This window comes from Rousettus aegyptiacus, unplaced genomic scaffold (genome assembly GCF_014176215.1).
Source record: "Rousettus aegyptiacus isolate mRouAeg1 unplaced genomic scaffold, mRouAeg1.p scaffold_m13_p_9, whole genome shotgun sequence".
Taxonomy (NCBI): Eukaryota; Metazoa; Chordata; class Mammalia; order Chiroptera; family Pteropodidae; genus Rousettus; species Rousettus aegyptiacus.
In genome coordinates this window covers 64,388,922-64,404,325 of record NW_023416312.1, presented here as the reverse complement: position 1 = coordinate 64,404,325, position 15,404 = coordinate 64,388,922, and the positions used below count along the sequence as shown (strand labels likewise).

The 15,404-nt window shown below is 37.9% G+C and overlaps 1 protein-coding gene across 1 annotated transcript in view; it reads left to right on the top strand.

Annotated features, from left to right (window-relative positions):
* Positions 1-15,404, top strand: part of COL4A6 (collagen type IV alpha 6 chain) — a 294,450-nt gene that overhangs the window by 225,142 nt on the left and 53,904 nt on the right. Inside the window, exons 5-7 of the mRNA XM_036227183.1 lie at positions 895-939; positions 12,416-12,532; positions 14,750-14,818. Coding sequence (XP_036083076.1) covers positions 895-939; positions 12,416-12,532; positions 14,750-14,818 — 231 coding nt within the window. The remainder of the gene's footprint in view (positions 1-894; positions 940-12,415; positions 12,533-14,749; positions 14,819-15,404) is intronic.

Sequence of the window (15,404 nt, the reverse complement as noted above, 5' to 3'; positions counted from 1 at the left end):
ATGGGTCAGAAATCTAATCAGCCTGACAGTAGAAGTCAGGAATTCAAGCAAGACAACTGGGAAGCAAGGGCTCAGAATGCTTAGAAGCAATCTGGGTCACAAAGAGAGGGGAAAAATACAATAAAGGAAATTGATTGTGCCATAGTGGCTGAATGACTGAGTTTAGCAGCTAACTTTATGTTCTCTGCTGATTTTAATGACCTCTTATTCGCCCCATTGGTGAGGGAAGGATTCCCACTCTAGGATTCTGGGAATCACCAAAGATATGACACCTGACACTGGACAGAAGAGATCACATATACTCGCGGCAGAAGGGAGAAGGATGCCACACGCTGTGCAGGGCCACACGAGGGTCAGAATAAACCAGAGGGGTTACGAGAGGCAGATTTTGTAGTGTCATGAGATGCCCCTTGGTTCCTGAGGGAGGATGTGATTGGTTTGTTTGAATAATTCAGTGGGCCAGCAAGGAACTGAAACCCACTACTCAAGGATAAACAGAAATTGTATCTATTCTGTTTGATTATAGAGACCGTTTACCTAGGAGACTTTATCTACAGGAGCAAAGTGGAAAGGGGAACTTGGTTAGGCCCTTTGAGGCATTCCCAGTTTCCCCAGATATCAAAGCAGCATGTAATATTGAGCCTTAATTTTAGACCTTATACCACATTGCCTAAGACAAGAACTAGTCTCAGAACACACACACATGACCAGGACAATAGATAGAAGCAAGTAATCACCTAGAACTGGAGTAGGAAGCAAGGTGGTACAATGTGGAAAGGGAGATACAAAATGTTTCTTAACAACCTAGGTTATGAATCACATGAACAAACCCACTGAATCAAATGGAGCTCAACTGAATTGTTCTTACATTCCTCTTTATACTCCTTTTTTTAGGGTCCTATGGGAGTTCCCGGCTTTCTTGGCATCGATGGGATTCCGGTAAGTGGGTCCACAGGGCATTTTAAAATATCACCTTTAGGTTCTGCCTCATAACTCAAGCATTTTGATCTTAGCAACAAATATATTGTCTCATGAAAGCATGCTCAGGGTCAAGTGTTGAGCTGTGCATGATAAAGTTTGAAGGGCCATGGTCACACAGTTTCCTGGAGATTTAGTTACAAGCAGCGCTAAATCAGATGTTTGGGGTGCAAGGACATGTGCAACCATAAGAAATCATCGATATCTTAGCCAAAATGAGTTAGGTCTTCTGGGTTGAGGGAAACTTTAATTGGGGATGAGAAACTGGTTCTGAAGTATGGAGACAGTACCATATCAGAACAAATACATACTAATTATTAAAAAATTAAGGAGGTACATGAAATTAGATAGAGAAATACTTAATAATATCTTGATACACTTCATTCTAGTAAATTGTTTTTCTTCAGCCTCATCTCATTTCAGAGTGAATTTCTCATTAGTTTTTTACAAAATGACTGTTCCAAAGATCACTTGGAGGCAGCTTCTTTCATTAATTCCAAGGACCTGGCTTTGCTGGAGATGAGTGGGGAGTTCGGAGCTTGCAGACGTCTCCTTCGCCTATTTCATCCAACCCAAGCTCTTAGTTTTTCTATTTTCACCTTATATTTCTATTTGTCACACCATGGTTCCATGGTGACATTTTACCAGCCTTTAAAATACAGTTGCTGCTATCACTTTTTAGTTATTCCTTTCGGCATTTCACTATATATATTTGGTCTTTAGCCTGGGCTGTTCGTCTATAGCAATGTTTTTTTTTTGTTTGTTTTGTTTTGTTTTGTTTTGTTTTTACCTTGTTTAAGAGAAGAACCAAATCTTATGTAGAAGCCCTAGGCTTAACATCTTCTTGTGTGACAGTGTATAATCATCTAGTATCAGGGAAGGGGGCTCAAATCTTTGTGTCAATCCATAGTTATTTCTTGAACACCTCCTATGTGCTAGCACTCTGCTATGGGAGTACAAATATAATCATCTGATCCATTTTCTCTCCATATCTAATATACATTTGTGGATTTGGAGAATAGATGGCTCACTACTTACCTTGTATCTGTTACATGTATCAATAAACAGGCCATCGGATTTCTGCATTTTATCCAAGTGCAGAATCCGCAAAATGCCCAGAAATGGACCAGTAGGAAAATAAATGGTTGGGATTGGCTTTTCTTTTATGACATCCCCTAGCATTATCTCATGGCTATATCTCTATGGCCACTTTATGCAGAGTCTCCCCTCAGAAAATGTATCTTCTGTGAGCCAGTAGGTAAGGGATAGTAGCAAATTGGAGGTTTCCTCTTCCATTTATCCTGTGGAGCTAGCTTCACTGTAGGTAAGAGGGGGATTTAGAGTTTGCAGCAATACTATGCCCTTCTTCTTGTAGTCTCTTTTTAATAGGGACTGGAAGGAAGTTAATCCTGTGATTCAGAAGCTGATTCCAGTTCTGAACTAGAACCTACCCCAGAGTCCAGCTGGACTCTTCTGCCTCCAACTTGTAACTTAGAGAGCACTGGGGCTTGCAGAAATTGATTATTTCTCTTTGGTACTTCATTACTTGAGAGAATGAATTGCAGGTGTCCAGATTCCATGTGCTCCTCTCAGTAGAAGTCCCCAGGGCCTTGGACATTCGCTTGGCCCTTCCCTTGACCAAAGATTGTATGTTTTCTTTTGACTTTCGATTGCTTTAACTTTAGGATCTAAGCCTCACTTACTCCATGATTTTTTTCTCTTTTGCTTCTTTTCTTTCTTACAGCTATTCAGGATATATATATTGAGCACCTTCTGTTTATTGCTTACATTTTCCTTCTATCTCCAGTTTCCCATGAGTCCTTGATGTCTCTCCCACATACTCTAGCTCTTTATTACATGTGGTCCATAATATTTATTGATTGTCTTGTGTGATAGTCCTATATAGTTCTTTGATAAGGAACTAGGACCAGTTCCTAGTCTTCTGCTCCTCTCAGAGGCCTTAGAGAACCCAGAACTGAATTCAGCATATAGTAAGAACTCTAAAAATATTTGGGGGACTGACTCCAAACTTTAGTGCCTATAAAAACAACAGTTCTCATACTAGCAGGACTCCATCACACAGAGGAAAATACGGACACCCTTGGCCCAATTAGACTAATTATTTTGCATAATTTTCAGCGACACTTATTAAACAGCTTCCCTGACACATGTTACTAAACTGGATCGCTGTACAGATCTGGTTTCCCTCTTCTTATTGGCTGATCACTAATGTATGTGTCACTAGTTTGATCTCAAAACGCCATTTTTGAGTCATGTAGATAGTTGCAACATGAATGAGCAAGTAGTCATTACAGGATCATCCACATATGTGCACTAAGGGGCACAACAACCAGTTGAGAGAATGAACAAATATTCATCAAGATATTCAACATTAAAACAACATAGACTAGGGATGGTAGGGCTGTGGCTTTTAATGATATCACAGCTGTGAGTTGTGGCTGTTTGTACCCATAGAACTGTATGTTTATCAAATGTTTTCAGCTCAAATAAGTTGGGAACAGAAGTTTTAAAGTTGCCTTGCAATTTATGTTTGGCTTTTTCCCATGGAGTCAAATAGCAAACATTTTCCTGCCTAAAGATATGTAAATGAACATGCCAGATTTATATCTTCAAAATGAGTCCATACCACTTACCAAATGGAAACATTTCCTTTAAAAGATGGGCTCCGAGGAACATTGCTTTTCTGGAATACAGAAGATCCTCCTATTCTATGTCTTCAATCCCTTGTGGTTATATAGAACCATGGTTTCCTCCCCACAAAAGCTATATTTTCCTGGAAAGCTGCACACACAGGAAGGGCAATGTGCCAGAAATGCTGTGATACTGAGAGCTGAGAGGAGACACAGTTCAGTCCAGTAGTTTATCCTTGCTGACTTTCTCGAGAGAAGATGACTTACGATTTCTTGAACTCCTATGTAATAAATTTAGTCTCATTAAATTTTAAACATAAATATTTATTTACTTATTTATTTGTTTGTTTGTTTTTAAATGACATTGGTTAATGAAATCTATTAACTTTCAGGTATATAATTTAACAGTAAGGCATATATATATTGCATTGTGTTTTCAACTCCCATAGTTAGATTTCTTTCTGTCATCATATATTCGATCCCTTTTACCACATCTACCTTCCCTCATCCTCCTCCCTCTTACCCTCTGGTAACCACTAGACTCTTGTCCATGTCCATGAGTCTCTGTTTGTTTGTCTTGTTCATATGTTACTTTCAGATTTATATCCTACATATAATTGATAGAATGTGGTTCTCAACTTTTTCTGTCTGGCTTATTTCGCTTAGCATGATGATCTCGAGGTCCATCCAAGTTGTCACAAATGTCAGTGTTTCTTCCGTTCTTATGGCTGAGTAATAGTCCATTGTATATATGCACCACACCTTCTTTTGCAAATCTTTGATTTGCATTATCCTAATAGTTAGTAATGTTGAGCATCTTTTCAAATACTTCTTAGCCATTTGTATGTCCTCTAGAGAAAAGGGTCTGTTCGGGTCCTCTGCCCATTTTTTGATTGGATCATTTGATTTTTTGTTGTTGTTGAGTCATATGAGTTCTTTGTATATTTTTGATATTAGGCATTTATCAGAGGTGTTGCTTGCAAATATATTTTCCCATTCAGATGGTTGTCTCTTTACCTTGTTGATGATTTCATTTGCTGAGCAGAAACTTTCTAGTTTGATGTAGTCCCATTCATTTATTTTTGCTTTTACTTCCCTTGCCTTTGAGGTCAAATTCATAAAATCCTCTTTAACTCCAAGATCCTTTGGCTTAGTTCCTATGTATTCGCCAATGCATTTTATTATTTCAGGTCTTACATTCAGGTCCTTAACCAATTTTGAGTTCATTTTGGTGTGCAGAGATAGACAACGGTCTAGTTTCATTCTTGTGCAGGTGACTTTCCAGTTTTCACAGCACCATTTATTAAGAGGCTTTCCTTTTTCCACTGTATGTTTTTAGCTCTTTTGTAAAAAATTATTTACTCGTATAAACATGGGCTTAATTCTGGACTCTCGATTCTGTTCCACTGGTCCTTGTGTCTGTTTTTCTGCCAATCCCATGCTGTTTTGATTACTGTTGCTTTGTAGTATAATTTGAAGTTGGGCAGAGTGATGCCTCCAAGCCTTGTTCTTTTTTCTCAGGATGAGTTCGGCGTTTCTGGGTCTTTAGTGCTTCCATACAAATCTGATGATTTTTGTTCTATTTCTTTAAAAAAGCCAATGGTATTTTGATGCAGATTGTATTAAATCTGTATAGTGCCTTAGACAATATGGTCATTTTAACTATGTTGATTCTTTCAATCCAAGAATATGGAATATCTTTCCATTTCCTTGTATCTTCTTCAATTTCTCTTAATAGGGTTTTATAGATTATATTATATAGGTCCGTCACATGTTTCCTTAGGTTAATTCCCAGATATTTTATTCATTTTGTTACAATTGCAAAAGGAATTATTTTTTCCACTTCTTTTTCTGACACTTCATTATTAGAGTATAGGAACTCTATGGATTTTTGAACATTGATTTTGTATCCAGAAGCTTTACTGTATTTGCTTATTGTTTCTAGTAGTGTTCTTCTGGAGTCTTTAGGGTTTTCTATATAGAAAATCATGTCATCTGCAAATAGTGACAGTTCGAATTCTTGATTTCCTATTTGGATGCTTTTTATATCTTTCTCATGCCTGATTGCACTAACTAGGACCTACAATGTTATATTGAATAACAGTGGTGATAATGGACAGCCTTCCCTTGTTCCTGATCTTAGAGGGAAGGATTTTAGTTTTTCACCATTAAGTATAATATTGGCTAAGGGTTTGTTATATATGGCCTTTATTATGTTAAGGTACTTTCCCTCTATACTGAATTTGTTAAGTGTTTTGATTATAAATAGATGTATCTTGTGGAAGCCTTTTTCTGCATCTATTGATATGATGATGTGATTCTTATTTTTTAATTTGCTTATGTGGTGTATCACATAAATCTATTTGCATTTGTTGAACCATCCCTGTGCCCCTGGAATGAAGTCCACTTGATCGTTGTGTATAATCTTTTTAGTATGTTGCTGTATTTCGTTTGCTAGTATCTTATTTAGGATTTTTGCATCTGTGTTTATGAGAGATATTGGTCTGTAGTTTTCTTTTTTTGTGTTATCCTTATCAGGTTTTGGTATTAGAGTAATACTGGCCTCAAAGAATCAGTTGGAAAATATTGTCTCCTCTTTGATATTTTGGAAGAGTTTGAGGAGAATAGGTATTAATTCTTTGAACGTTTGGTAGAATTCACTGATGAAGACATCTAGTCCTGGACTTTTACTTTTTCATATGTTTTTCATGATTGTTTCAATTTCCATACTGCTGATCAGCCTATTTAGATTTTCCAGATCTTCTCAATTCAGTACTTGTATTTTCTAAGTACTTGTCCATTTTTCTAAGTTATTAAATTTAGTGTTATGTACTTTTTTATAGTATTCTTGCTTGATCCTTTAAATTTCTGCAATGTCAGTCAGAAATTCACTTCTTTCATCCCTGATTTTGTTTATTTGTGCCCCGTTCTCTAGTGAGTCTAGCCAGGGTTTTGTCAATTTTATTAACCTTCTCAAAGAACCAGCTCTTTATTGAATTTATTTTTTCTATTGTTTTTTTTGTTTTGTTTTGTTTTCACTTTCCTTTATTTCTGCTCTAATTTTGATAATTTCTTTTCTTCTTCTGACTTTAGGCTTTATTTGTTCTTCCTTTTCTAGGTTTTTAAGATGAAGCATTAGGTTATTTATTTTGGCTCATTCTTGATTTTGGAGCTAGGTCTGTAATGATATGAACTTTCCTCTTATGACCACTTTTGCCATTTCCTAAAAGGTTTGATATATTGTACCATAATTATCATTAATTTCTATGTATCTCTTGATCTCTTACTATTTCTTCTCTGACCTAGTTATTCTTCAGTAGCATGTTGTTTTATCTCCATATATTTGTGGTTCTTCCTGATATCTTTTTGCAGTTGATCTCCAGCTTCAAAGCGTTATGATCAGAGAATATGGTTGATATGATTTCAACCCTCTTAATATTTGTTGAGGCTATCTCTGTGTCCCAGTATGTGGTCGATTCTTGAGAATGTTCCATGAGCACTAGAAAAGAATATATAAGCAGCTGTTTTGGAATGGAAGGCTCTGTAAATGTCAATTATGTCCAGTTGGTCTAATGTGTTATTTAAAGATGCTATTTCCTTATCGATTTTCTGTTTAGATGATATGTCCATATCTGACAGTGGGTTATTTAGGTCCCCTGCTATGATAGTGTTTTGCTGTGTTTCTCCCTTTAGTTCTGTTAGTAACTGCTTTATATATTTTGAGGCTCCCTGATTGGAAGCATAGATATTAATAAGTGTTATGTCTTCTTGGTGCATGATTCCCTTTATCATAATGAAGTGTCCCTCAATATCTTTCTTTACTTTTTTTTTATTTTGAAGTCTATTTCATCTGATATTAGTTCTGCTACTCTCACTTTTCTCTGAATGCCATTTGTGCACAATATCATTTTCCAACCTTTTACTTTGAGTCTATATTTGCCTTTGGAACTGAGATGTGTCTCCTGGAGGCAGCATATGGTTGGGTTTTGTTTTTTGATACAATTTACAACTCTGTGTTTTTTATTGGTGAGTTCAGTCCATTTACATTTGGATGATTATTGAAATATGAGGTCTTCTTATAGCCATTTTATCTTTTACTTTCTGGTAGTTCGGTGTTTCCATTGCTTTCTTATCCTTGTGTTTCTGTTTTCTCTATTTTGGTTGTTTTTTATGGGTTTTCCCTCTGGTTCTTCTTATTTTATGTTACATACGTCAGTTCTGAATCTTTGGTATGTGGTTACCATTACGAATATGAAAAGGATAGTTTATAGATATATATGTGTGTGTATACACACACACGTGCACACACACACACACACGTACACACACACGCACACATATATATAGTCGTCCATTTTCTTCTAGGTATGCCTTATCTCCATTCCCCTTTGCAAATTTGGATCTTTGAATCCTCCTTTTTTCAGTCATTGTTATCTCAATTTGTCCTTATGTATGCTGAACATTCATTACTATCTCGCTATAGCAATTCTCTTATTATTTAAGCTTATAATGCCCTGTTCTTAATAAGGATTGCACCGCTCTTTTTTTATTTGCCTGATAATCACTTTACTCCTAATTATGTTTTTTTTTTTGGTCATTTTGTTTTGGGTGAACTGACCCCTGTTCAGTATTTTCTGTAGTGTAGGCCTCATGGTGGAGAATTCCCTCAATTTTTGTATGTCTGGAAAGGTCATAATTTCTCCATATCTAAAGGAGAGTTTAGCTGGATACATTATTCTAGGCTGGTAGTTCCTTTCACTTAATAGTTTAAATATTTGATTCCATTCCTTTCTGGCTTGTAAAGTTTGCACTGAGAAGTCCGATGATAATCTAATGTTTTTTTTCTTTATGAGTTACCATTTTCTTATCCTTGGCTGCCCTGAGAATTCTATCTTTGTCATTGATTTTTGATAACTTTAATACAATGTGTCTTGGTGAAGGCCTTTTCAGTTGAGATAATTGGGTGTTCTGTTGACTTCTTGCATTCCAACCTCCACCTCATTTCTTAGAGTTGAGAATTCTCGTCCACTATTAGTTTTCTAGTCCGTGCTCCTTTTCTTCACCTTCAAGAATACCCATTATTCTTATGTTTCCTCTCCTGATGGTATCAGCTAGTTTTTGTACTTATCTTTCATTATTTTTCATTCTTTGGTTTCTCTCTTCTTTCTTCTGATTTATTTCTAGATTTCTGTTTTTGATATCACTGATCCTTCCTCCATTTGGTCGACTCTGTTTCCCAAGCTTGCTATTTCATTTTTCAACTCTTGCAGTGTTTTTTTTTTAAATTTCCAGAATTTCTATTTGGTTCTTTTTGAGGGTTTCAATTTCTTTTCTCTGCCCACTGAGTTTTTTTTTCAGAAGTACCATCCTGAATTCTCTGTCTTTTAAGTTGCATATTTCTATATCTATAAGCTTATTTTCTGGAGATTTTTCTCTTTCAGGGGTGTCTTAGTTATCACCTTAGTTGTTCATTGTGTTTAATGAACTATTTCTCCACCTGGGCATTAATGAAAATGTATTCTGCTTTTTTTCCTGAAAGATTTATTATATATGATCTCTCTTTAGTCTGCTGCAAAGAAGGTGCTTTTCTTTTGGTTTTGGTTATTGGTGTCTAAGCCTCTTGGATCTCTGCTTTATATAAAGCCTTTAAAATGTTTTTTTTTAATTTTCTGATAGATATTTAATCACTCTTGCTACCCTCAATTTCTGTCCCTGTCAGTGTCAGTGAAGGTCTTGGCAGCGTTTGCTCAGATTCCACTGGGGCTTTGCGGTGATCGTGCTTGTAGGGTATGTGGGAGGGTCCCTTTGGATTGGGAGTTTGGTGCTGTGGCTCAGCCTCAGTTTTGCAACCTCGGCCGGTAAAAGTCAACTATTGTCTCTCTGAGGTCCCATCCCTCTTCTCTGATTTCTGCCCTGATGACTAGGCCCTGCCTACTGGCTGCGTGGAACTCATAGCACTTCCAAGCAGGACTGTTCAGGGAAGTCGTCGGACCTTCTCCCCTCCTCCTTCTGCAGGGAGCTCCAGCAGCTGCAAGAGGCAGCTTCTTTATTTCTCCCAGTCTACTATCCAATACCCGGGATTCTGATGCACAGATCCCACACTCAGAGGCGCTGGTGTGCAGTTTGGGTGTTTTTTGTTGAGTTTTAGATATTCAGCTTACTGTTGTTTCAAGGGGAGAGATCTGAGGACGTCTCTCAATCCACCATGTTTCCCAGAATTCCCCTGATTTTTGATAGTTTTAATGCAATGTGTCTTGGATAAAGACTTTCTGGATTGAGATAATTGGGTGTTCTCTTGACTCCTTGAATTCCGAGCTCCAGCTCATCCCTTAGATTCAGGAAATTCTCATCAACTATATACTTGAAAAAGCTTTCTAATGCCTGCCCCTTTTCCACCCCTTCGAGAATGCCCATTATTATGTTTCCTCTCCTGATGGTATCAGCTAGTTCTTGTATTTCTCTTTCATTATTCTTCCTTCTTCAGTTTCTCTTTTATTCCTTCTCATTTATTTCTAGATTTCTGTCTTTGAAATCGCCGTTCCTTTCCTCCATTTTTAACTATAAATTTTTATTTTTGCAACAACCCTATGAAGTAGTATTATTCATCTCAATTTAATATATGAGAAACTGAGGCTCAAGCTATGGAGTGGCAGTGCTGGTAGTGGAGTACAAGTCTGAGTGGCTTAAAACATGCTTTATCCACCATTCTACAGTGTCAGCTTGACAGGAAAGGTCTGACAGATCTAAGTCAAGGTTAATTTCATAGAATTCATCTAAGGTAGAAAAGAGTGAACAGGTGCCTCTAGAAACCTGCAGATAGGAGATATCAGGAGTTCAGGCAAGAAAACTACAGAAGGATCAGGGCCCAAGGTGAAAAATGTGGATACCAATGGGTAAGAATCTTGACGAAGGTTTTAATGCCAAACAGAACCAAGGCCTCAAGAGTAAGGAATATCCCTAGTACTGAGCCAGCCTGTTGTTTTACTTAACTCATGCATGTTACCCAACTAAGAGATAAATGCTAGCCAGTTTAACTGGGACATTTTAAAGTGGTGATTAGGATCCCAAGAAGAAATAGACACTACACCTGAAGGGGTTAAAGTCGAGTAAAGGGCAAGATTAAGAGTTGATGTGGGCAGGATTAAGGGAAACTAAGACGGATGGTGAAACAAATAACACAAAGCTGTTACTACCCCTAGGTTCAAAGGGGAAAGAAGGAATGGTAATATTGGAATCCTGTAAGACCTGAAGCCATGGAATAACAATCGCCCAACAAGAACTAAGACTGTAGGAAAGTGTGGCCGTTGCCAGATATAAAACCGAAGAGGGAGGGTATGAGGGAAATAAATAGCCCGTACTCTTCTTCCCCTGCTCTTTGATCTCCTGTGCGTCTACCAGTGGCCAAATACAACTGGGAGACAGATGGAAAGGGAGGCTAGGCAGTACTGTTCATAAAGTCCAGCCTCCCAAGGCACAGATCTGGGGAAGGTAAAGTGTATATCTTCAGGGAAAATAAGAATAGCCATCTCATTTAGTAATAAAATGTTGATGACTCTAATAAACTGTCTCAGTTTCCCCTACTGCAACTAAAAACCATCACCTGAGTCTGGAGAGGCACAGATTGTAACAAGTTTATTACAAAGATATATTTGTTGACCACTCCTCTGGATTTAGCATCCTATGAGTCCAGCAGTGTAGACACATACTTTTGTATTAACAGACTATCTCCTATAGCTATAATAGCAATGAAAATGAAATAGAATTCTATGAGGCATTTTCTCAATAAGAATTTGGTAAAAGTTTGTTTCCTCTAGTAATTTTAAAATTTGCTTTTCGAACACATGGTATATTTCCTTCGAATCGTTATATATATATTTATACACACACACACACACACACACACACACACACACACACACACACATGGCTTTAAAAAGTGTGTGTGAAAATGTCTACCTTTTATTAACCCATCTGGATTTCTCATCTCCCAGGTCATCTCTTTGCTCCATACTCAACACACAAGCCACTTCTAACATATTAAAAAAGAGATATTCCTACAGAAAAGTAGACTCTATGCACCAAGAAAGCCCAACTTTGAAAAATAATTTAATTTAGACTAACTGTATATGAATGGTTATTAATAAACCAGCAAAACTGCCTCCATAGTGAGTATGGAGAAGATACATTTCCCTAACCAAAACAATAACCTGGCATGTGATAATGACAAAGTAAGATTGAAAGTGTAGTTCTTCCAGGACCTGCTTATTTTTGACCAAGCCACTTTCAAAAGAGGTGGTGCTGTGGAAACTTCTGCTCTTTTGACCAAAATCCATCATCATTTCCCATGCAAACAAAAATTTCAATACGGAAAGCCATCCCAGGCTGCCCAGATTCCAGTCTATTCTGAGGAATACCAAAACCTGGCATGAGTCCATGTTAGTAGAATTTCAGCTGCCAGACAGCTACGCTACATCTTAGTACATCTTTGTACCCAGGGAAGGCAAAGTTGCAACCACCTGTGTATCCCATCTCTTTATGCTTCATCCCTTTGGTTTCAGCTTGGATCCTATTAAAGCGTTGATCCTTTTGGGAGAGGTAACACTGAGCTGTCATCAGCCACATACACTTGAGTATAAAGGGAGGCTATGAGAACATTGGTGATGGGGCTAAGGGAATGAACAAGGAGCCAGAGTTTGGCAGTATGCTTGGCTTCTTTCACCATGAAACCTATTGGAGTAGCTGAGAGTCCTGTACCTGATGTGATCCTTTCTTTTCTCTTTGAACAGGGCCACCCTGGACAGCCAGGGTCCAGAGGCCCACCTGGCCAGGATGGCTGTAATGGAACTCAAGGAGCTGTTGGATTTCCAGGCCCTGATGGTTATCCCGGGCTTCTCGGATCGCCTGTACGCTGCCAGATCTTTGTACATTATTTCAAGTGGCTTTGCCTCTCTCCAAGTTTACCCTTATTTTGTTCTCTGGAGATCTTATTAAGCATCTGTGGAGCAACCACTGTGGCCCCTCGTCTAATTTAAGAGTCTAATTTAGACACATTTAAAGGCTAAAGAAGAATACCAAGTGCAGGGGGTATATACATGCTTTCTTAGTTAGGGTTATTTTTTTTAAATAATACTTTTAGAGTTGGAAAAATTGTTGAAACACTAGTAAATTTCAGAGCAAAGTACATGCTTGGGCTGCTTCACATGTCACTACATCAGATAATATTTGGAAATGTAGTATTTGGAAGGCTTACATAGGATCATGGAAGCACTGACAATGGCCCAAATGGTTTGGCAAGCTTGGTATATATGTTATTCTTAACCAGGGGTGGTTTTGTCCCCCAATGGGGACATTTTACAATTATTAACATTTTTGATTGTCACAACTGGAGGTGTGCTGCTGGCACAGGACAGCCCCCTCCTCAACATCAAAGAACAACCTGTCCCAGAGTGTCAATAGTAAGAAATAGTTGAGAACGCCAACTTTATGCAGACATAGTTTGTGTCCCTCCCCCATGTCCTCCCCCACACAAATCATAACCCTTGGTTCTGGGATTGATAAAACATTTATTAGATCCTGGTGTCACCACTTTTCTTTAATTCCATTCATCCAGATGGATCTAAGGGATTTCTAATAGATACCATGCCCTTGCAAGGCTGCTTTTACAAGTGGCTGGAAAGAGAAAGAAAACATATTTTGAGCCCATTCTCAACCTCACTTGAAATAATCTAAACTAATAAGGGTACTAATGTGATATATTTAGCTCAAAATCACACTATTAGACAGATCTTACATTAATTAATTGATATTTTACTGAAAGAGCAGCACCATTGTCTTCGGTGACCAAGTTGTGGGTGTGGGTATAGGTGTCATAAAATGAGACATACATACATGTCATAAAGGACCTTGATATCTAAGGACCAAACCAATATGCAGCAGGGAGGGAGGATATATTACTGACTTAGGAGGAACTGTTTGAGTCACAAAGGCCTTTAGACACTCCCATGGCAACAGGAGAGGAGAACAAATCACATCTGTGTTAAGTAAATAGATATCCTGGAAAATAAGGAAATGCTGCCACCAAAAAGGAGAAAAGAAATCTTCAGGTAATAAACATCTGACAGCCAAAGCAGAAGGGTAAAACCTAATCCTGTCCCTAAACCTCCTCTTAAGCCTAAATAGGAATATATATATATATATATATATATATATATATATATATATATAATTTCTTTTTCTAAGCTGAACCTTACTAGTCCTGCTAAATCCTGAGAAGATATTCTTTAACACTCTTTTAATGAAAATAGTGGCCACAATAATAAGGAAACATAGAAAGTGTTAGGAAAAAAACTGGTTCGTGCTTTTGAGACCTTATTGTTCTTTTATTATATCTATGATTTTTTAACTCAAAGAATTCATCATTCAGCCAATGCTTCAGTCACCAAAGCTTAGCTGTACTCCTAATTCTAATTTTGACTTCCCCTTAGGTATGGGGTCATTGATTTTCCTCAGGAGAGTGACATCTAGCAAACAGCCAGCATCTGACACTGCAACAGTAAAAGTCTGGTTGATAGATGGATTGGGCATACTTTGAGCTATTTTCTATGTTAGTGAGACACACCGGCCTCTTAGACAGGTGTTGAAGTTGAAGGTATGTGGTAGTAGCACAGGACAGAGATGGATTTGTAGATTTCTCTTAGACCGGGGGTTGGCAAACTGGCCCACATGCCCCTTGACCTGTGACATGTTTTTACATTCTTAAAAGTTTGTAAAAAAGAAGAGTAAAAAAATATGGGATAGAGTCCAGATATGGCCTGCAGAGCTTAAATTATTTACTATATGTCTCTTTACTGAAAAAGTTCACTGCTCTGAATAGATTCAAAGTCTCATACTTTCTAGTCTCTTTCCAAACTTCTGACTTGGAGGTTGGGGGAGCAGGTATATAGCTTTGAGACACAGTGCCTATCCAGTGGACGTACTTTGTCCCTTAGCACAGCCAATTCTGGCACAGAACAAGCCACATAATTTCATCCTCTTGCTGTTCCATCCTCCATCTGATGAGATCATGCTATTAACAAAACTGTGTGTGTAATTATGAGTTTTTTTTTTCTTATTTTACTCAGGGGCCTCCTGGCCAGAAAGGATCTAAAGGAGAACCTGTCTTTGCCCATGGTAGTTTCAAAGGAATGAAGGTAAGAGCCTCTAAGGCAGACAGCTGAATAGGCTATAAGCTGGCCTCCCTGAGATCAGTCTCAACCTCTAATAAAAAGGTTTCCAGAGCTAACATCTGTGTCTCTTTCTAAGGAGCAGAGTAAGCTGGATATAAAAAGGGTCCTAAGCTCTTTGTGGCGGAATCATTGACAGAAATGTTTGTAACCATGCTGTCAAAGATATTTGCTTTGTAGGATATAGACCAAAAATAGGAAATAAATCAGCAAACAGTTTGTATGGGTATTATTTTCTTTGATAAGCCAAGACATTTCCTGGAGGCAGATACCCTTTGTCTGCTCTAGAATCCTTGATGTCTGCATACCTTGGTTTGAAGCCATGTATGTCTCTACCCATCTTAGCATGGCCACTAGCCCAGAATTTTGGTCCTGCTCTTTTTCTGTCCCTGAACACCAACCTATCACCCTTCTCTGGGCCCCTGGCTGTCTGTAAAAATTGCCTGACAACTCTGTAGCTGATTGGAAACTCTCATCTCTTCCTAGAACTGACGAAAACTTTCTGTGTTCTTGTTACTATACTCTTGGTGTATTCTGGCTAGTATCCTGTGGG